The 22,968-nt window shown below is 39.2% G+C and overlaps 1 protein-coding gene across 4 annotated transcripts in view; it reads left to right on the forward strand.

The window, feature by feature from the left end:
* PAFAH1B1 (platelet activating factor acetylhydrolase 1b regulatory subunit 1) overlaps positions 1-22,968 on the forward strand; it is a 64,461-nt gene that overhangs the window by 7,811 nt on the left and 33,682 nt on the right. For 3 of the 4 annotated variants that reach the window (XM_038375543.2, XM_038375544.1, XM_038375545.2), the window contains exon 2: positions 20,885-21,105. In XM_038375543.2, the coding sequence (XP_038231471.1) occupies positions 21,074-21,105 (32 nt within the window). In that variant the 5' untranslated portion in view covers positions 20,885-21,073. Of the gene's footprint in view, positions 1-20,884; positions 21,106-21,213; positions 21,258-22,968 lie in introns of those variants that run through there. The other variant, XM_043499157.1, reaches the window with a different exon arrangement.

Raw genomic sequence — 22,968 nt, forward strand, 5'->3', positions numbered from 1 at the left:
TGGATACAGTTTAACTTAGACTTGAATAGAGACTGGGAGTGGATGGGTCATTACACAAAATAAAACTTTTCCCCCTCCCCGACCCCACTGTTCCCCAGACGTTCTTGTCAACTGCTGGAAATGGCCCACCTTGATTATCACTACTAAAGGTTTTCTTCCTCTTCTTCCCCCCCCCCCCCCCCCCCCCCGCTGATAATAGCTCATCTTAAGTGATCACTCTCCTTACAGTGTGTATCATAACATCCCATTGTTTCATGTCCTCTGTGTACATAAATCTCCCCACTGTATTTTCCACTGAATGCATCCAATGAAGTGAGCTGTAGCTCATGAAAGCTTATGCTCAAATAAATTTGTTAGTCTCTAAGGTGCCACAAGTACAAGAAATTTATTTGAGCATAAGCTTTTGTGAGCTACAGCTCACTTCATCGGATGCATTCAGTCTTAATTTACACATCTTACCATAGATTGAAGCTTTTATCTGGCGAGATACCGCTCTTTTTAAAGTAAATAGGTGGTGGTTGAACTTGCCCTACTTATCTGTTAAAAGGCAGATGGACCAAGTGTAAGGGGAAGAGAAATAATCAATTCTTAATTGACTTGTTTCTTTAGATGCCTGAGTGCTTGCATACAGTTAGGGATAGTATGGTTTTATTAATTTAGGCATGATTTTCTAAAAGCAGAAGGTACATTTATTAACAGTGGAATAATAATTTTTTCTAATTGACCTAGATTAGAGGCATAATGCTATATAGAGCAAGGGGGTGGGGAAAGGATGACTATCAGAAATGAACTGCATATTTTGATCCAGTGTGCCATCTCCTTGGAAAAATGAAGATGGCAGAATGAAAATTTGAGCAGTTGTACACTGACCTTTGTAATGAAGGAAATAACAGAGTACTATAGTGTTGGCTGGCACTGTTCCTTTCAAAATTTGACATCTGTCCTGATGCATCATGTTTCTCACATTAATAGTAATTAGAGACGCGTGTCTCTTGCCCAAAGACTGGGAAATGCATCTTTGATAGTTTTCTTTTTATTCTCTCCTTTATCTTTCCCACCCACTTAGTGATATTAAATGTTTTTCATATACTTGAAACCATAGCAAGCCTGGGGAGCGTTACTATGTTCTAATCAGAGCAGCAGGGGAAAACAAGTTCACCCCCCTTTTTAAAAAACAAAAACCAAACAATAAAACCCCCAGAAAATGGCCCTGTGAAGTGTTACCTAGGGTTTTTCATGTTTTGACTTCTATTCTTTCTGATGCATTAAGATAGATACTCACACGTTGAAATTTGTTTATGCTGGAAATAGGCTATGACTTCACTCTGAATGGCAACGAACATTTAAAAGATCCAGAAGATGACAAATTGAACTTTATCAAGTTGCAACTTAATTTTATGCTAACGTAGATTCATAGACTTAAAGCCAGAAGGGACCATCCATGATCATCTCTCGCCTCCTGCACGTTGCAAGCCATAGAACTTCACCCACCCACTCCTGTAATAGATCCATGACTTCAGTAACTCAGCCTGAGGTTCTCAAATCTTAATTTAAGGACATTAAGTTACAGAGAATTCACCATTTACTCTAGTTGAAACCAGCAAGTGACCCGTACCTGATACAGCAGAAGAAGGTGAAAACCCCCAAGGTCTCTGCCAGTGTGACCTGGGGGAAAAATGCCATATTTGGGTCAGAACGGAAATCAGATCCTGAACATGTGGGCAAGGTTAACCAATTGGACACCTTAGAAAGAATTCTCGGTAGTAACTCAGTCCTCCCAATGTAGTGTCCCATCTCCAGCTGTTGGATATTTTTGCTAATAACAGTTGCAGATGACCATATGCCACTGTAGGCAATGTCATAGAATCATAGAATCATAGAATATCAGGGTTGGAAGGGACCTCAGGAGATCATCTAGTCCAACCCCCTGCTCAAAGCAGGACCAATCCCCAATTTTTGCCCCAAATGGCCCCCTCAGGGATTGAACTCACAACCCTGGGTTTAGCAAGCTAATGCTCAAACCACTGAGCTATCCCTCCCCCATCATACCATCCCCATTGTAAACACATCAAGCTCAGTCTTAAAACAAGTTAGGTTTCTTGCTCCTTCTGCTCCCTTTGGAAGGCTGTTCCAGAACTTCTCTTCTTTGGTGATTAGAATCCTTGGTCTAATTTCAAGCCTAAACTTATTGATGGCCAGTTTATAGCCATATGATCTTGTGCCAGTATCGGCCTTTAACTTAAATAAATCCTCTGCGGCCTCTGACGTATTTATTGGGAGCAATCTTCTCTCCTCTCCATTTTGTTAGGCTAAAGAAATCAAACTCCTTAAGTTTCCTTTCATAAAGTAGGTTCTCCATTCCTCTGATGATCCCTGTAGACCGTACCTGAACCAGTTTCAGTTTGAATTCTTTTTTTTAAAACATGGAAGATTAGAATTAAACACAGGATTCCAGATGAGGTCTCGTGAGTGCCTTGTATAATGGTAATAACACTTCTGTCTCTATTAGAAATACCTCATCTCATGCATCATAGGATTGTATTAGAGTTTTTCATGGCCACATCACCTTCAGTGTAACACACAACAGTCAGCGTAAGGAAACGATTGAAGTACTTTAAATCTGCCTCTAGGACTACATCCAGATTGAAGTTACAGGTCCACTACTCAATGCTGGAAGAGAAATGGAGAAAAACTTGTAGTGGTAAAAAAAAAAAAAAAAAAAAAAAATCAACATAGAAATCCAATGCAAGATGCCTGGCCAAACATAAGGTATGGTCCAATAGTGGCTCCACAGAGGAAAAGGGTGTTTGTTTGATGCTGTTAACTCTTTGAAAAGAGAACTGAAATGTGTTCAAGCTCCTGAAGACACAGTATGATAAGGAAGCTTTTGCCATTTGGTCGGACAACAAAAACTAAGTATAAAAAGACAAGAAATTCTTGAGTGCAGTCATCTTAAATGTCTGAGTAGCTGAGGGACTCTACTTCAAACAATCTCAGAGCTGATTGTGGAAGATGGAAACTCTTCCACAACCACATGGTTGACCAAAAAAGGATTGGTGCCTCAGCTTCCCAACGACACTCAATGGAATTTGTAAAGGTATAAGGAGATATATATTCGTAAAATATATAAGGAGCTATAAAGACAATCAAAAATGTAAGTTTAAACTTGTAACTGTTGCCAGGAGGAGTTTGATGAGAACATAGCACACGCTTTATACAAAGGACTCTACAGAAAGGTATTAAGCTTAAAATTGTTTTAGATATTAAAGGGGCTTGACAGGTTGTAGGCTGATGCTATATTTGCAGTTGGAGAAACCTCTCTTGGTCTAATAAACAGAGAACCACATGGGCAAACCTGGAAAACTCAACAGAAAAGCTGTCTCCTTTCCATCAACGTCCAACAAAACTAATCCTAAATTGCAAGGTTATACACTCAGTCTAGAGCAGGAAGAAGCCAAAATATATTGAATGGAATATAATTAGGAGATTATTCCTTTTCAAGTATTTAAAATTAAAGATTCAGTTTCTGATTTCAAATGGCTTCTGTTTCTGAAGAAAGCTGTCCAACTTTGTTCCATCAAAATCACTGGAAAGCTGAGGGACAAAAATGATGGAATACAGAAGTGAATTCAGAGTCTAGTCAAAATTTGATATCACTTTTGTGCCAGCAAATCCTTTTTGTCACGTGTTTGGTTTGGTCAAAACTTCATAATAGGCTTGGTGCTGAAAAGGCAAATATATTGACAGCATTGCATTGGTGTCAAGGCCTTGATAGTATGTGAAAGGCACCTGAATGTTGGTTATAAATCTAAATTTCCCAGTCAGCTTTTTCTAAAGTAGACTGTTATGGAATTGTAAGGTTTTTTTTAAAATTTTGAACATTGTGCACCTCTTTATTGTTTGAAGAACATATCTTACAAAATGAATGGTATGACATGTTTTTTTCATTTTCTAAAACTTTAGTAGGCTATTGCTTGCTTTCTAAAAACTGTTTATCTCCAGCCTGGGGTGCGTGTGGCGGGGTGGGAGTTCTAATTCCTTGTGTGAATGGTGGCAGTGGTCTAACGTCAACCAATTTCTCTTTTTTTTTTTTTTTTTTTAATCTTGGGCCAATAAAATATGCACGAGTGTAATGTTAAATTGTATTTGTATTAAATATGTTCTGGAAACAAAATTCTGTATCTTTGTTCTTTTGTTTGATCAATTAAGTGTTTCTTATGATCAAACCCTATATGTAATAGGTTACATTGATATTTTGCTTTAAATTGTTCATTTGAGCCGTAATTTAAAGGTGAGTCGGACTTATGTTTCAGCCTAGTCATCTGAGGGTAGTATGGACACCTTTGAAAAATAATAGTTAATGTGGAAGGATTTGTAAGTTTTTTTTTTTCTCTTTTTTTTTTTTCTCCTCTAACTTCTTAACCAGTTGTGTATCTACACAGGATGAATAGAAGAAAGGTCAGTCCACCTCATAAGTGAGTTCCCATTTTGCACCGTTAGTTTCATCCCTGCATACTTAGCAGGTAGTAATCCTAAAATATCTTCCAGGGTAGGACCTATGTACTGGGTCATGTCTAATTTGTAGATAATGCTATGATCAAAATACTGATGTAGCAAAGTAGAGGGGAGGGAACTAAAAATGCTCTTAATCATGTTCTTGAACTGTACTACAGCTATGGACTTGCAGGACTGTAGTATGATATGGGAATACTATTAAAATATGGTTTCAGAGTAGCAGCCGTGTTAGTCTGTATTCGCAAAAAGAAAAGGAGTACTTGTGGCACCTTAGAGACTAACAAATTTATTAGAGCATAAGCTTTCGTGAGCTACAGCTCACTTCATCGGATGCATTTGGTAGTTTTTCCACCAAATGCATCCGATGAAGTGAGCTGTAGCTCACGAAAGCTTATGCTCTAATAAATTTGTTAGTCTCTAAGGTGCCACAAGTACTCCTTTTCTTTCTATTAAAATATAGCTCAGTTTCTTTCTCTACTTGAAGATTCAGTGATATTTTAACCAAATTTCCTGGCATGGTCACTTTTTCAGGATGGATAAAACCTTAGTATGGTGACTTCTTTGTTCACTGACTTATTTTATGACATAAATGGTAACAAAGATAGGAGGTTTATATTTTATCCCCCTTATAATTTACCTTGCAATTTCTTCCCAGCAGATGGAAACAAATGTCTTAAACTTCTTTTTGAGATATGGATGTTAATTCTCTGGTTTTGTTTGTTTGTTTGTTTTTTTGGACCAGTTCCATGGCTAGCTGGTCCTCCCCTTCTTTAAATGGCATGCTCTTTCCATAGTCTTCCCCTTCTCTCCTCCTCCCCCCCCTCCCCTTCATTCCTTCTAGAGAGACTGGATCTATTTTGTGGGTTACACCCTTAGAGTTCACTGGTTCAGAGCAGTTTTTTGTTCATGTGTTAGAACAAAATTAAGCCATGGAAATAAGGCTAGATCCAATGAAATGCCTTTCTGACACACTTCTCCCATAATACATTTCAGAATTGTATCTTTGAAGCTGCCAGGGAATGACCATTTTCTTAATGTATTTTGAAAGAGTCATATTAAGGCCCCAAATACCCTGTATGTCTATGTAATTCACCAGCAGTGCAGCTCTACATATAACAGTAGTTTAGCCTTTGGTAGTGCTTAAAGGAATGCTATTAGCTCATATCAAGTGCATAGATTTCAAGTTACGTCTACTCAATCCTTGTGCCAGTGCTTGTGGCTTAACACCATTTTTAAGTCGCTTTCCTATCTGTGAGTTTGAAAACTTGTATGAAGAGAGAAGACTGACTAGACACATAGCTCTGTCAAATGTATAAACAGAAAAAATTAAAAATATTGGAGAATTCTTCTAGCCTTATGTGTACTTGTAAATAAGTCTTCAAACAGAAATGACTTTTAAATTATGTCCCTTTGATATATTCATCTTTTTAATTTTGAAAGACAGCTCAGTCTTACATAATTACGCTGGTCATTGGATCCTAAATTGGTTGCTAGTTGCAATGTAAATTCAAAATTACTTTTAAGCAATCCCCATGTCTATAATTTTCTTTTGATTCTTCAGGGTAACTCTTTTCTACCCATACTATGTTCCTCATAATGTTACATAGACTTGTATAATTCTTTTTCTGAAAAAAAATCCTCTACTGGTAGTTACTGGTCCCTCAGTTTCCAGGGCAGATATGGAATGTCTGGTACATAAGTGGACAACTCTTCGATACCCTTTAAAGTAACGCTGCGTTTTGGATTACTGAAATCCTCTGTCTATTTTAGTTTTGCCTTTTCACCCCCCTCTGATTTTTAATGTTAAAATATTGCAAGAAGATGATGTGGCATAATAGATCTAGTAACAAATTAATCCTCTAGGCCAGGTTTATATATGGTCTATGAATATTAAATAGGGATTAACCCTTCAGCTTGTATGCCACTATATTGAGAACTGCAGTTGAATGTTGGAAGTAGTTGTATTCTTCAAATGTGTAACTTGTGTTAGACTAATCATTAAGATGAAACAGTTTTGAGAACTGTATTTTTTTTCTTAAATATTTTAGGACAAATTGTCTTTAAAATCTGGATTACAATGCTTTTCTTAAGGCTATAACTGTGTTCCTTCGCAGCTAAACCTGTTCATGGAATATTCCTAAGCTTGTTTCACTTTTAAAAACAGGTCCTGAGTTTTTACTGATGCCTTTTACAATTGTTGCCTTCAGACTTACTTTTTACTGTATTGCTGTTCAACTTATTGGATAACTTCTTTCCACTGTATTGAAAACTGAGAGACTCTTTATTTAAAAACACATAAGTACAAAATCACTTCAGAACTTCGTTTACCTTAGCTTTAAAGTAGTAGTACGCTAAAGGTTTTAATAAAGGCTTAAAAAAAAAAAAAAAAAGTGACAGAGCAAGGATGTTTTAGTGGGCTGCATGTAAAACTTCTTGTTGTCTCCTTTAAATTACCAAAGTTGTGAATGACTGGGGTGTAATACTCCAGATCATACATATTTGTAAATGTACAGAAAAATTTACTTAACAGACTTTTTTTTTTGGTCTTAATGTCAGTTATCACAGCAGGGAACTCATAAAACCACCTTCCAATTTTGAGTGGGGGAAAACTTGCTTGGGGAGCCTAAGCCATCAGTTTCTGCAGAACTCAACTTTAAAAGAAACAAACCTCCCCCAAAACCCCCCAGCCTTGTGATTGCAAAGAGTATGCTGAATATAAACAGATGTTAACAATGTTCTCCAGAGTCTGTGGATAGATCCATCAATTAGCAGCTGCTTTTAGATTTCCCAAGCACCTGTAGAGTAAAATTAAGATGACTCGGGTCAGTTTCACAGTCTCTTAATTTTCAATTTCACTTCTTCCTTCATAACACTGTTGGCTGCAGTGAAGTTGATCAGACTTTTAGTTTAACTGTGCCAGGAAATCTAGGATACCTAGGATTGTTGGGGAGGCTCATAAGAGAGGATGAGCAAAAAATGCTGTTTTGGGGTTTACAAAGAGTTGAGAAGAGTGATAGAGGAATGGGGGTTGGCTTCTCATAGCAGACAGTAAGCTACTGCTTCCAGAAGATGGAATGAATTAGCAGACTTCTTCTTTGTCAGGGTGACAAAGATGTCACCCCTTAGCTGGATCTTGGAATAGAATTCTAGCAGATGTCACTGGCTTCTACCATGATGCTGTTGGGGACTTCCTCTATGTTGATGGGGACTCCTCTTATAACAACTTTTTGAACCACCGAGCTTGTTCTTTTGACTATTAGGTGTTTGCCACTGTAGGAGAAGCTGGTAAGATTTAGTTTTTAATAATTGTAAAAGAACTCTAATGTACTTCTACTTTTTTTGCAGTGGGATGCTTCCCTATGACACTCCAAAGTGTCTGCTTATTACACTACACATATATACTTTGGCCTTGTCTTCATTACGGCTTTTTACTGTCATTTTTATATCCAGTTAGGTCACCATAATTGGTTATAAGTAATACAGGTTGTCCACATAGCAGCTTTTGTTATCTCAACTGTGCATGTGTGTCAGCACTTACTGTTTGGAGTACTGCATTTTAGGAAAATTTAGGCAGCCTTAGCCAGGAAAAATGTTACAAGCAGGGCGTGCGCACACACTTGTATTGCTGATACCTATGGTAATGTGCTCTGGGGTGTCGCAGTATGTAGCCTGTTGTGAAGAAGGAAGGCCAGTTAAATTGGTTACACATACATGGTTAGAGGATCCTGTCCATGCTGTAGGAAACTGAGGAACTGGTTATAGGAAGGCAGCCACCAGCTAGCAGGAATTAAATGCTGTTAACTGTCACAGGTAGTAACAGCCTCTAACTGTGTGGTATGTGTACATAAACTATACTTGGATCCAATTGTGCTAGGAGCTAATTGCAAATTTAAGTTGTAGTGTACTTAGGGGCTTAAGCTAGAGTGGAAGATGCTGGGCATACTCAGTTAATTTAAGTGGGTTTTTTTTCAATAGATTATGGGTTCCTGCCCCAAATATACAAATTCTGGATTCTTATAGTGCCCCATTAATTAGTGAGGCCTCTGTTCTTTTCTTCCTATTAAATGAATTCTTGGCTCTTCTCTCTAATATAAACGCAGGACCTGTCCTGCTACCTGCCTGTTGCAGGGCTCCAAGATACACAGGAGGCCATCTGCCACCCAATAACTCCTTCTCAACATATGCTGCTCTGCTGCTGCTTTTCTCTGTTGGAAGAACAGGGGCTTCAACTTGGCTCCTCCATCCACTTCTCTTAAAGGAGAAGGGATGCCTGTACTATTCTTTCTCTGCTTGTTTACTTCCTATTGGAAAAGAACTCTCCTCCTTCCCATCATCTCCTAAAAAAGAACAAGAGGCTCCAGAGCCATTCTGCTTCCTCCTTTTCCCTACAGGAAAGGATCCAACAGGTCTTCACCTTTCTACTGCCTGGTTGACTATCCTCCATATTTAACCTGTCTGAATGCACCCTGAGTCTGATGTAATGAGAACCTCACTTGTCTATTTCTTGACGCTGCTTTAGAAAAGTTCTACTTCAGCATGTATTTGTAGAGGGCCGACACTGTTTTGTGTTCGTTCGTTATTTATCTTCTTGCACAAATATTTGGACAACAGTTTTTTAATTTTTTTAATGCAAGATGCACCCTCTGGTAATATAGGTAATGAAGGGTAGCTATGTCAGAGGAATCTCATGTTGAAGAGATCCTTCTCAGGGCAGCAAGCAGAATATCTAAATTTTGTGCCGCTTGCTCGTTCTCACTCAGGTCTAGCCTATGCTTAAAATATATGGGAACCTAACTCCTGGTGTAGGTTGATGGAAGAATGCATCCTTCAACCTAGCTGCCATAGCTTGGGGCGGTGGTTCCTACAGAGATTGAAATACCCCTTCCATTGCTTTGGGTTGCATCTGTACAATGGGATTATTCTGGCATTGGTAGGGCATCATAGCTACAATCCCGATAGCGTTGACATGGCCTCAGTCTCATTCTCTTGATAGGACTTCTAGTTGAGCTGCTGTAGGAGCATTTGGAGAAGTTTTTGTGCTTCTTACTGGAGATCTCTTCCTTCAGAACATTGCTCATATCTTCAGAGCAAGGCATGCTTGGCAGGGAAGCAGTTAAGAGCAAGTCTGTGTCACATTTTATTCTTTGGTTTCCATTCAGTTTTATGGAGTAGGAGGTAGAGAAGCTTCACGCTATTGCATCTGTGCCCTGTTAGTCTGTGGAGTCGTATAACTTATTGTTAACCATTTGATATCTGGAAATGAAAATCTGTTCTTGAAGTAATAAGTACATCTATTTACTTCACAGAATTGCCATCTTAAACTGAGAAAGTGATACTGTGATTAAGGACAGACGATAGGAAAAACCAAACAATGTCTCATTTTGGGGCGAGGGAAGGAATATTTCCTGCAGTAGGCCAAAGTGTCTTTCAGTTGGTCCTTTTTTTAGGAGGCTTGTTTGATCCATTAACTCTTAAATTGATCAGCAGGTACAGTATTATAGCTCTTATCTCTGTAGGAAAATTGTTCGTAGGATTTTCCAGCTAACACCAAAAATCGTATTCCTTCATTTAAAAAAAACACTCCCCCCCCAAAACCCAATAAAGAACCTAAACATAACCAAACCCCCCATCATTCTAGAATCCTCTCCAGCAACAGCTATTAAAACATGAATTTTTTTTTTTTTTTAGTTACACTGGGATGAGACCAGTCCTATTCCGTCAAGGAGATGGAAAATGCCTTTGGCTCTTAAAGCAAGTATCCATTAGGATATTTGCTATAAATTGTATTGCATGGCCAGATGAACTGTATGTGACAGCATTTTCTGCTGCCTTTGGTACGTGTGTTCTACAGTATTCCACACCAAAGTAGTTTGAGTAATAGAACATTTTTTTGTAAACTGTTAGTGCTCTGAGCTGATACGTGTGTGTGTGTGTGTGTTGTGGGGGTTAACAGGAAAAATGTTTTTTCTTTAAATTTGAGTCTTGGATCAGTAGTTGGTACACTAAACCCTGATTTAACAATCCAACTTCTTACCCAGAAAAATTTAAGGAATGAGTAATTAGCCTGTATTTTCAATTTTTACAATTAAAATGTAAAACTCTTAAAACACGAGTATCACTGGATAGAAAGAAATTAGTTCCTACCTTTGTAAGTTAATTGTATTTATTTCAAAGCCAGACTTTCTGTCTTGTGGAACAGGTTCACAGGAATTTAACTTGTAATATCTGAACATGGTCATCTCTATACCTGTCTACAGTCATGACAAAGTGAGGAAAATAACAGGTATACTTCATCATACAAGCATCCAAAGTAATTTAGCTACATATTTTTCTAGTAACACTCTTGGATCTGTTATAGGATTTCTCCTAAAAACCTCAAGGGATTTATAGGGTCAGTATTGTGAGCTATTCTGAGCTATCTGTATTAATGACCTTCGCAAAAAAGAGAAACTCCATAGCACATGGTACATTAATACTCTTTCTTGTGTGTTTTCAAACCTGAAATCTTTGTTTTGCTTACATCTTTGTCTTGTAAGATGACAAGCGTAAAAGTTTGTCTGCCTGTGAACTTGTCTGATAAGCTTTACTGATATGGAACGGTCTGTTCATGGGCAAGATTATTAGCCGATGGCTACCCAAAAAATGTTACGACTCCAAAGTAATGTCATTTTAAATGATGACCTTGCTTAACCTTTTGTTAGCTAGGCCAAGAGGAAAATAATTTAACTTTTTTTTTTTTTTTAGTCAACAGAAGGCCACCTAACTTTAATGGATACAGTACTGCTATTGGCATGATAACTTATTTGCTTGTAATCGTAATTTTAAACTTTTGGGCAAAAGCAAGAGCCAAGCTGTTGAAGGGGTAGCTGTTTGTGCTCTGGGAGATGCACTGGAAAAGGACACATCTGTGTTTTAACCTGTAGGAAAATGACTGCTTATAATAAACTGTCTGACCAGGAATTTACTTTTTAGCTGAATTAAAAAAAAAAAATTCTTACAGGGGAGGCAGTGTAGTCTTAAATTAGTCCATGAATTGAAAATACTGGGTTCTAGGCCTACAGTTGACTTGCTGTGTGAGCTTTGACTTGTCGGTTAGCCCTGGTCTCAGCTTAAACATTTGTAAAGGGAGTACAATCCACCTTATGCTGGTGTGTACAGGCATATAGCTTTCTTATAAACTGAGTTGAGGGTATTTTGCAAAACTAACTTATTCCTATCTCCAAAATACCATAGAATTCTTCAGCAAGTAAGTACCCTGCTGAACCAATGGTAGTGCTCAGACTGACTAGTGAAAAGTGAGTACCTCAGGATATGTCTTCACTAGCAACGTAAAGTGCTGCAGTGCTTTAATGTGTCTGTGTAGTCACGGCACCAGCCCTGGGAGAGCTCTCCCAGTGCTGTAAAAAAAAAAAAAAACAAAAAAAAAACCCATCCCCATGAGGGGAGTAGCTGAAACTTGCAGCACTTGGGTAGGTGTTTTTTCACACCTCCGAGCGAGACAGTGCTGTAAAGTGGCAGTGTAGACAATGCCTTAATTAGCTACACAGTTGACCTCTTGGTGAAATACTATTACAATAAATAAATCATTAGTTTTGACTGGTTTGTGATATGCTACTTCCAGAGGAAAAGCATCTGTTTTAAGCCATGCCAGCCGTGCATGACCATGTTGACCTGCTCACATGCTTACAACCATTCATATATGTATATTCAGGAAAATTCTGGGCAGCTGTTCCACTGCTTCAGCTTCTTGTACTAGAAGTAAAGGAAAGGACTGTGAATTTTTCACATCTGTGCTGTACTGAGATGCACAAGACCTGGGAGGTAGAACTTGTTAGTATAATTACACAAATAGTTAATCGGTCTTATTTAAGCCTCGAAGAAATTTTGGAAGCCTGTGCAGCCTCATAATGTAGCTCTGTTCATGAGTTGGGTTCCACATGGATAGGAGTAAACAACTTGAATGTGGACATCAATATGAGGTCAACCATTTCTTTAATTAGGTTTGAAACTAAAATATTCTATAGCATAGACAGCTCCATGAGTGGCTAGGAATGTCTCAGTTTTAATATCCTGCTTGTTTATATTGTTCTTTATAGTAAATGAAGAAAAACGTACATTTGCATGAAAAAGCATCTTCTCCTTAGTCTATTTCAGTTTAATCTTCTGTTTGCAAGTGTGACGAAGTGGGAATGTTAATGTTTTCTCTGAATACTGTGTGGGATAAGGGTGTGCCTCAGTTTCCCCTGTGCAGTTCTTAGGTGGTGGGATAAGGGGGTGTGATTATTGCCGAGCCCTAGAGGGCCAGTGTGATGGTGTCTGCACAGAGAATGGACGACACCCTGTCTCCTGGCACCTGATGGCCTGGGCCCCTCCTCTGCAAAGGTGCCAACTGAAAGTGTTTGGAGAACAAAGAGATCAAGTGGCCTCCTGGCCTGGGAAAGAGACAAAGGTGAGAGAGAGCTGGAGAGTTTCAGTCTGGAGCTTGGTAAGGAAAGAGAACGAGGCCCAGACCCCTGGGGTCTGGCCTCCCTGGCCCCAAGGTGGCCCCTGACTTAGGGGTCCGGTTTCTGTACCTACAGACTCTGTTTTGGACTGTGTTCCTGTCTAATAAACCTTCTGTTTTACTGGCTGGCTGAGAGTCACATCTGACTGCAGAATTGGGGTGCAGGACCCACTGGCTTCTCCAGGAGCCCCGCCTGTGCTGACTCGCTGTGGGAAGCGTGCGGTGTGGAAGGGGATGCTGAATGCTCAGAGGTCAGACTCAGGAAGGTCAAAGCTGTGTAAAACCTTGAAAACAAGTGCCCTGGAGTCTGCTCAGAGAGAGGAGGCTCCCCCAGAGTCCTGACTGGCTTCATATGGAGTAGCTCCAGAGCATCAGAGGGTGACTCAGTGACAACAAGATGTTATCTGAGTAAGCTGTTGACGTTAACAGGATAAGGAATAAACAGGTGAATTTTATAAGATCCTGTTCATGAGCATGATCTTAGTAATGAGGGAAGAGGAACATATTTTAGTTTTCATAAGGTGCTTTCAGCCCTTTAGTGAAGTGGGAAGAATTGGCTATTAGCCAGGATGGACAGGGACAGTGTCCTAAGCCTCTGTTTGCCAGAAGCTGGGAATGGGCGACAGGGCATGGATCACTTGATTACCTGTTCTGTTCATTCCCTCTGGGGAACCCAGCATTGGCCATTGTCAGAAGACAGGATACTGGGCTAGATGGACCTTTTGGTCTGATCCAGTATGGCAGTTCTTATGTTCTTAATGTTAGCCTTGCTGGAGTTTCCTTAGCTGTTTGAATGTCAAATTAGATAAAGCCTTCATTCATTTGCGAGAAATGGCACTGTTTGCACAGCAGAGCACTTAATATCCACGCTTCCTGTAATAATGCCTAAAACAGAAATAAGAGGAAGTCAAAACCATTCTTTTACCAGGAACTTATCTTACTAAGTAAATTAAGCTTTACCTCTTGCACATGTGTTTTCACGGTTTGTATACATCTTGTATTTGCATATGTAATCTGGCATTGGTTCCAGGTTCTTTACATAAAGAACCCCAGAATCTACTAGCAAAGGCCTATACCAGAGATGTGAAGACTCAGTGGCGCTTGCAGGCGGTACCATGGTGAAAAAGCCAGTTTGCACTATCCTTGCTGACAGAACGTTGTTTCTTTCTGATGCACTAGGGATTTTAGGTGTCTGGGTTGGGTGATAGGATTACTGAATCTGAAACTGTTGAAAAAGCATTGGCACCATGATGCTATTTGGTATAGATAAAAATGGGCTTAGAAGTCCCAGTGTCTTGAAGTATGATTATTGGGCTCTGACAGTATCCTGGTCCAAGCGAGAAGAGGAGTTTTGGCTTATTGATGCTTCCATTTGCCTAGACTGAGTTATTAAAAACAGAGTTCTGGATTCTTAAATCCTGCAAGATGTCTAAACAGATTAAGTAGGCAATTCATAAAATGAATGTGTGTGTAAAACCTGTTGGAGTGAATTATGTTGTTACACACACTTTTACCCCCGGCCAGCTGTGAAACTCATTTTGGTGGAACCAACATATGACCTTACTCTGGCCTACTGCATTATATCAGCAGCATCTCACTGTTAAGCACACTGTAGGGCTGAGCTGTCTCCAGTTTGACTCCTTAATGATGACGTTGACTGTAACTTGTGGCTGGAACATTACCATATTTCTTGTGTAGTGTCTTTGGAATTGACTTTCACAACTAAGACAGGTTTTTGCACATCTTACTTAAAATTAAACAACTTGGTATAAATGCCACTCGGCTGAATACCATTTAACTGCAGTATGAAGATATTTGAGTCTTTTAACTTGGTTCAGCCCATCTAAATAAGACTTAATCTGAGAAAACAAAACTAGCCATCTGCTGAAAGGACTCAGATTGTCTGAATCAGAAGGCAAATCAAGGAGAACTAACGTAATTTTACTATAAACTTTCACCAAGACATGCATACAAACAGTTTTAAAGCAGTGGTGTTGACAGAAACTGATAGTTCTGGTGGGTTAATAACATTTTTCCACTTCTAGGTCACAGTTCAGATCTAGCTTGTTTGTAGTGACTGAAAACAATTGTCGTCTAATCAGATCTGGTTCTTAGTGGACTGTTGTCACATTACAAAAACCACCATCCTAATCTCCCTTGCCAGCTTTGTACACTAGGTATGGAGATCAGTCTATGCTTTCCCTGTAGATGGTCCCTTCAAGGCAAGTGATGGGTCACTGTGCCGAAAACTATACTGCTATCTCTGATGCACAAGTTATTAATGTGACCATTAGAAGAAATAGAACTTCGGGCCTTATTGTGGTGGTTCTTCCCCCCCCTTAGCGCTCATAGTTGTAGAGCACCTATAGCTCACATTCTCCATTGAGAGAGAAGGAATCAACATTTCAGAAAATCAAGCTCCTGGTTCTAGTTAGTGGTTTTTGTTTTTTTGATAGTATGAAGGCTGTTTCACTTGACTCTTCCTTCAGTTTTTTACTAAATTTTCAGAGATGAAATGTAACTTGTTGTTTCCAAACTACATGAAAATTTGGTATGATGGTTCAAGATCTATATGTAAATGAATACATTCAGGGGAAGTACTGGTAGGTTTCAAAGCTGATATCAAGGGATTAGCGTTCTTAGATGTGTGAGTAATGCTTGTTCCTTATATGTGAAGTAACTTCCAGTTTAGAAACAACAGAATCTCTTTATGAATTTTTCAGGATGTGTATGTACCCCACAGGGCCATTTTGGCCAGAAAGCCTACTGGATCTAAAGCCCTGTTTATATATTTCAGTTTAACCACATTTTAATGTAATTTGGCTATCTTTGTGGAAATACAAGGTTTTGCAACTGGATTCATATCCATGCTCTTGTCCAGGTAAACCTAGACATTGTCTCTTAGTATAGAGAGGACCTAACTTAATAGTCAGCTAGTTGATCTAGAGTTGCATAGGGCATTTGGAGTCCATGACATGGGCAGAATGATTGCATCATCGCCGCATGATGTTCCATAGCTTTTACCACAACACACTGGTGGGAGGTGTGTGCAGGAGGAAAGGAGGAGAGGCAGTTATCAGTGCTACAAAAATCACACATCTTTAATATTACATTCTACGTGTATGGTAGAACTGCATCAAAAGAAGCTTCCTAAAACATAGATTCATAGATACTAAGGTCGGAAGGGACCATTCTGATCATCTAGTCCAACCTCTTGCACAGCGCAGGCCACAGAATCTCACCCACCCACTCCTACGAAAAACCTCACCTATGTCTGAGCTATTGAAGTCCTCAAATCATGGTTTAAAGACTTCAAGGAGCAGAGAAGCCTCCCTCAAGTCACCCATGCTACAGAGGAAGGTGAAAAACCTCCAGGGCCACCTCCAATCTGCCCTGGATGAAAATTCCTTCCCGACCCCAAATATGGCAATCAGCCAAACCCTGAGCATATGGGCAAGATTCACCAGCCAGATACTACAGAAAATTCTTTGCTGGGAACTCAGATCCCATCCATCTAATATTCCATCTCAGGGGATTAGTCCTATTTACCCTGAATATTTAAAGATCAATTACTTACCAAAATCCCATTATCCCATCATACCATCTCCTCCATAAACTTATCAAGTAGAATCTTAAAACCAGATAGATCTTTTGCCCCCACTGCTTCCCTTGGAAGGCTATTCCAAAACTTCACTCCTCTGATGGTTAAAAACCTTGGTCTGATTTCAAGTCTAAACTTCCTGGTGGCCAGTTTATACCCATTTGTTCTTGTGTCCACATTGGTGCTGAGCTTAAATAATTCCTCTCCCTCTCCTGTATTTATCCCTCTGATATATTTATAGAGAGCAATCATATCTCCCCTCAACCTTCTTTTAGTTAGGCTAAACAAGCCAAGCTCCTTAAGTCTCCTTTCATAAGACAAGTTTTCCATTCCTCGGATCAGCCTAGTAGCCCTTCTCTGTACCTGCTCCAGTTTGAATTCATCCTTTTTAAACATGGGAGACCAGAACTGCACACAGTATTCTAGGTGAGGTCTCACCAGTGCCTTGGGTACTAAAACCTCCTTATCCCTACTGGAAATGCATAATCATAAGCTTCATAATCATTACTGTTTCAATAAAGTGTGTGTGTGTGTGTGTATAGAGCATATTTCACTAGATTTTTATTTAAAAGTAACCTAATTTTTTAGTTTTGGTATTAATGACACTAGCTCCAATTTGTTTGCTTTCCATTTACATCATTTTTGACTTGGTATTACTGAGTTTTTATAAGCAAATCAAATTCTGACTTTGAGGGACACCCTTCTTTTTTGCAGGTTTCAGAGTAGCAGCCGTGTTAGTCTGTATTCGCAAAAAGAAAAGGAGTACTTGTGGCACCTTAGAGACTAACCAATTTATTAGAGCATAAGCTTTCGTGAGCTACAGCTCACTTCATCGGATGCGTTTGGTGGAAAAAACAGAGGGGAGATTTATATACACACACACACACACACACACACACACACACACACACACACACACACACACACACACACACACACACACACACACACACACACACACACACACAGCTGTGCGGTTCCCTTCTGAAAAATTGAGAGTGATAGCCTGCTAACTGCTTCCTCCCTAAACAGTGAATCACATCAACTAGTGTGACAAAAACAGGGTTGTAGTTCCTAGATGTAAAATTTTGTCTGGCAAAATATTGGGTCATGACTTTATTGTTCAAGGAGTTAGTAGTATTTGTGCAATATACTGAAATACCTGGTATGAATATAGGGACTGCTTATTGCATTTTATTTCTATTAATCCAGAATCTAGGGTTTACACTTAAATTGTAGGTGTAGATGGAGAAAACCTTTTGTAGTATAGACTCTGCATGTATCTGGAATGCTGAATTTAAATAAGTCTGCATCAGGTAGCTTTAATCTTTTTGCTAGGTTGAATGAGTGTTAAAGTTTATATTTTCTTAATATATGAGCTAGCATCTAAAGTTTTAATGCACTGTTGGTATCCCATTATTTGAAGTTTAGGTGGTTGAGCTTCTTGGCAGCCAGCTGTTAGAGTTGCATGTGGAGCCTGATTTCTGTAGCCGGTTGAATGGGTATATCATCAGCTTGTCAGCAATATTTCTGTCTGCCTTTAGTACTACAGGTTAGAGTATGAATAGTGTATTTCAGAAACAAGTGGATTCTTTCATTGTGGGCAATGATTGTATTTGTATTTAGAATACTTTGTTTTGCAGTTTTCAACTAGAGTGCTATAAACTAGATAAGTGTCTAGGTCTTTACTCTTAAACCCAAAGAGCCATTGCAAGGCTAAGTGGTGGTTTGGAATGCCCAAAGGTCTGGCAGCATTGCCCACTAGAGAGCACCTTTTCTAGTCAATTCAAGGGACAATGGTTTTGTATTACATATTGTCCCCCTCCCTCCCCGCCTCCAGAAAAAATCCCACAAGCCTTGAATACCACTTCTTTCCTGTACTGCGAAAGGTCAGTCTTCAAAGGCTACATTTTAACTTCATAGAACTGGAAGAGACCTCAAGGTCATCTAGTCCAATCCCCTGCACTCAAGGCAGGACTAAGTATTATCTAGACCAGGGGTTGGCAACCTTTCAGTGGTGGTGTGCAGAGTCTTCATTTATTCACTCTAATTTAAAGTTTTGCGTGCCACGAATACATTTAACTTTTTAGGTCTCTTTCTATAAGTCTAGAATATATAACTAAACTATTGTATGTAAAGTAAATAAGGTTTTAATGTTTAAGAAGCTTGTTTAAAATTAAATTTAAAATGCAGAGTCCCCCGGACTGGTGGCCAGGACCTGGGCAGTGTGAGTGCCACTGAAAATCAGCTTATGTGCCAAAGGTTGCCTACCCCGATCTAGACCATCCCTAACAGGGGTTTGTCCAACCTGCTCTTAAAAATCCCCAGTGATGGAGATTCTACAACCTGCTTAGGCAATTTATTCAAGTTCTTAACCAGTCTGACAGTTAGGAAGCTTTTCCTATCATCCAGCCTTGCTGCAATGTAAGCCCGTTGCTTCTTGTCCTGTCCTCAGAGGTTAAGAACAACAATTTTTCTCCCTCCTCCTTGTAACAATCTTTTGTAACAACCCATACCATGAAGCAAGGCACAGGCACAAAACTAAGTGAAGAGGCAGTCATCTTTGCTGCCTCTTGCTGGTGGCATGGAGTCCATACAGTCAGCTCCCACAACACTGTTTCAGCTAGTTCATGAAAAACATGTTTGACTGGTATTGTGGATGGGGTCAAGCAAATTAGTCAGTCTTGTTTGTTGAAATTGTAAGCTTTTAGGGACCGGGACAGTGTAATACTGTGTACACAATGCCTAGCACAGAGGAGCACCTAGGCTCCACCATAATACAAATAACTTAAGCCTAGACTTCAAAGCACATCTTCCCTGTGTCCGCAATGGATAGCCAAGTGGTGTTAAGCATGTGATAACAGCTGAACATTTTTAAAGCACTATTCCTAAATCTAGCTTTTGAGGATGTGGACTAAAGTATGAGTTTGGTGTATAAAAGAACACTGTCTGCTTTGAACAGGCTTCTTACTAAAATTCTGGATTAAACTGTTTTTATTAAATATAAATATTCCAAATGCAAGGTCAAGTGAGCACAGAAGTACCGTAACATTTTTATTTTCACATTTTACTCTATTCCTAAAAATCACTCACTTGTTTGGTCAGTCTGCTTTGTTCTTCAGAGGACTGAGTAAATGGTGTGGTACAGAAAGACACTTGTCAAGTGCATGCAAAAAATAGGCAGTGATGCAGGTTCCTGGCTTGCTCATAATGATATTGCTGTTTGCACAACAGAACCTGGAGCATGGAAGATCACTGGAACTGCAGGGGAAGCTGTGTTAAAGTGATTCAAATGGCAACTCCTGGTCCAAATCTGATCATAACCATCCAGCAAAAGTATTCTGTGCACTGAGGATATTAAAATTCCAGTACTGCATAGGATAAGTTTAAGTGGTGAAAAGCAAAACTTATGCCATGACTCATCCTACCACTGTAAAGATTTAGATTTTGAAGATAATATTGAGAATGAATTTGAAAATACTGTCATAAGTGACTGCATACTGTTTGCAAGATGCACCTTAGTACAGTTAAAGCAACAATCTTTAATTAAGGTAACCCAGAACACCAAGAATTATACTACCTGGTCAGATTTTAAAAATCTATTTTAAAACTTAATGGCTGGGTGAAGACTTAGTACTAATATTTACCTTTTTAAAGATATGTTTAGCAGATGATTAGTCCACGTTACAGTGGAAATTCTAGTGAATTTTTTTGGATGGTGTACAAGTACCATGACAGGCTTAAAATCTCATATTAATACTGCTTTTTCATGTTGTAGTCTTTGGCCTAAATGCTTACTGAGTGCAGTCAATAGCTTTGTAGCTTTAATTCAGAGGCACTTTGTCTTAAAGTCCATCCTTGAATTTGGGAGAAACTGGCAGTACCAAAATGGTTCAGATCATTAGTCCTCCTCTGTGCCGGATGTTGCAAACTGAAATGGACTAAAGTAATTGGGAAATCTTCACTTCACAATGTGATGTGGAGATGTACATCATTAGAGTTATGGAGACTGTTGTGGGGAAAGCTACTAAAGATTGAAGGAGACCGCTGTAGCCTATCCAGACTTCTCTTCTGAGAGGTGGAGAAAACTTGCAAGGGTGCAAGTCAGAAAAATTAATGTGGGAAGAATGCAGTAGTGTGCACACACACTTATCCATTTTCAGTATTCTAACCTGGGGGTGTAGATGTTCATGTGACTCCAAAACGGCTTCAAATGGGTTCATAAACCTTTTCAAAAGGAAAATGTATTTTTTTTCCCCTTCTAGATGGAATGAACCTTCCCTGTTGAATGCCTCCAGATTTCCTGTTGGATTTCACGTGTGGAGAAACATTTTTCCTTTTGGTTGAAGCTGCTCTGTGGCAGACTGAATTTTGGATCCAGGATTCACAAGGTGTTTTTTTTAATCTTGAGGAGGCAGCCACAACTGAATCACGTTAGCCTGCCATCAGTCACCATGGTGCTGTCACAGAGGCAACGAGATGAACTGTAAGTATTTTTTTTACAATATTTATTTAAAATAGCAAAAGTAACCTTCGCTTACTCTTGGTTCTTATTTCATCAGCCTTCCAAAGAAACGCTGATCTTTCTTTTCCAGTTTGATTCCATGAAATGGCTCTTCACGTATTTGTTCTACTTCAGTTAAGTTTCCATGAATTACCTTTTTATGATCTGTCTGTACATCTGTACTTTGGTTATACTAGCAAAGAACTTGCTGGTATAAACTTGGGTGTTTAAGGATAGGAGTTCAGGAATGGTAGGCTGGAGGAGGGAAAACGTAACAAATTATTTGAAATAGTCTTTTAAAACTTTTATAGTGAGGCTGAAACTGGAAGCTTTGGTTTTTGGCACAGGAATGACTTGTTAAATTAGATGTAACCTGTTCAAAGTACATAGGAATAAAATATTGAAGTTTAGAACTTTAAAATATTTGCTCTGTATTCTGTTTGTGATGTCTAGCAAGCACATGTTAAGTTCTGCAGGACCAATGTAAACAGAGTAAAAACAATATGCAGGTGTGTGGAATGAGAAATACAAGTACAGTGCAAGTAAAAGGATGATAAATGTATAGTGTTGCTAAGTCTCTTTAGTTTCCAGACATAAAATAAATGATACTCTTCTTGCAATCTGTCCCTGATCCACTCTGATTCGTCATTGGAGTTAACAATAAATAACCTATTTTCCAATTTCCACTGTCACCCTTAGTCTCTGTCCCCTGTCAATGAAAGAGAGGGGGAGTTAGTCATGGAGAGACTTCTGATGGACTCATTTTGTATTAATTTCTTCAAGTTCCTTGTTTTAATAGGGGGGAATAAAAGGTAAGGAAGGAAGTGTCTTGAGCAGATGCTGGTGTATCTCCTGCCGCTCTACCACCATTCTGGCCTGGTATGGATCTAGTCAGCAGGGTTCCTGTTGGCCCTGAGGCACATGGCCCTGGGAGTACAGAAGCAGCTTACTCCTGCCTCCCTACATCCTCTTCTAAATGAAAGTTCTACTTAAAAGATGAGACAAATATGGTGTCAGTTCAATGTGGGGGACAGGCAATTGTCACATGATAAACTATGACTGGTCTTCTGTGCATACTCTTCTGCATGTGTGCTTTTGCAGTAGACTACAATGGGATGTTTTTAAATGGTGGGTGCAAACAGGAGTTGGTTTGGTTTAGCACAATGCCCCAGTTGTTGATGGACGACAGCCTAAAGTGTTTAAATGGCTCATGAATGCATGGATTGAACTACCTCCCCCCGTTATAAAAAGGGAAGGGAGAAGTTGGAGGAATTTTGCCTTGTTAAAAATAAAATAAAGCTTGGTAAAAGAATGAAAACTGATTGGGAGTCAGGACCCTAGCATTCTTATCCTGGCTTTTTTGGTGTCTTACTGTCTGATCTTGGACTCTCTGCTTCCATTTTACCCTCATAGGTATCTCCTCAGTGTCAGTACATCCCCTTAATATAAAAATAAGTAATATTCACATGCCATTTCTTCCTGTTTTATTGTACTAAAGTAATTTTAAGTGAGGCAAAACCCTGATGTACTAAAACGGCATGTGAACTATTAATTTTCTTTTTAATGAAGGGTTATGCAGGTATTAATAGCACTGTTTATGAAAGGGCTGGGGATAAGTGAGGCAGGAAAGACTTCCTGACCACATCTAGAATTAAAATATTGTCTTTTGGTTACTAGAAGCCAGCACTTCAAGGAACAAATACATGAACAGGAAGGTGGGGATAATGAGACAATCTGTGTGGATAATTTAGTTGACAAGGCACTTGGGGCTTCTTTAGAAGAGGGATGGCCTGAAGATGGTAGAGAGGTCAGAGATCCGTGAGTTTTGCATATGGGGAGTAGGAA

Source organism: Dermochelys coriacea, chromosome 17, assembly GCF_009764565.3.
Source record: "Dermochelys coriacea isolate rDerCor1 chromosome 17, rDerCor1.pri.v4, whole genome shotgun sequence".
Classification (NCBI taxonomy): domain Eukaryota; kingdom Metazoa; phylum Chordata; order Testudines; family Dermochelyidae; genus Dermochelys; species Dermochelys coriacea.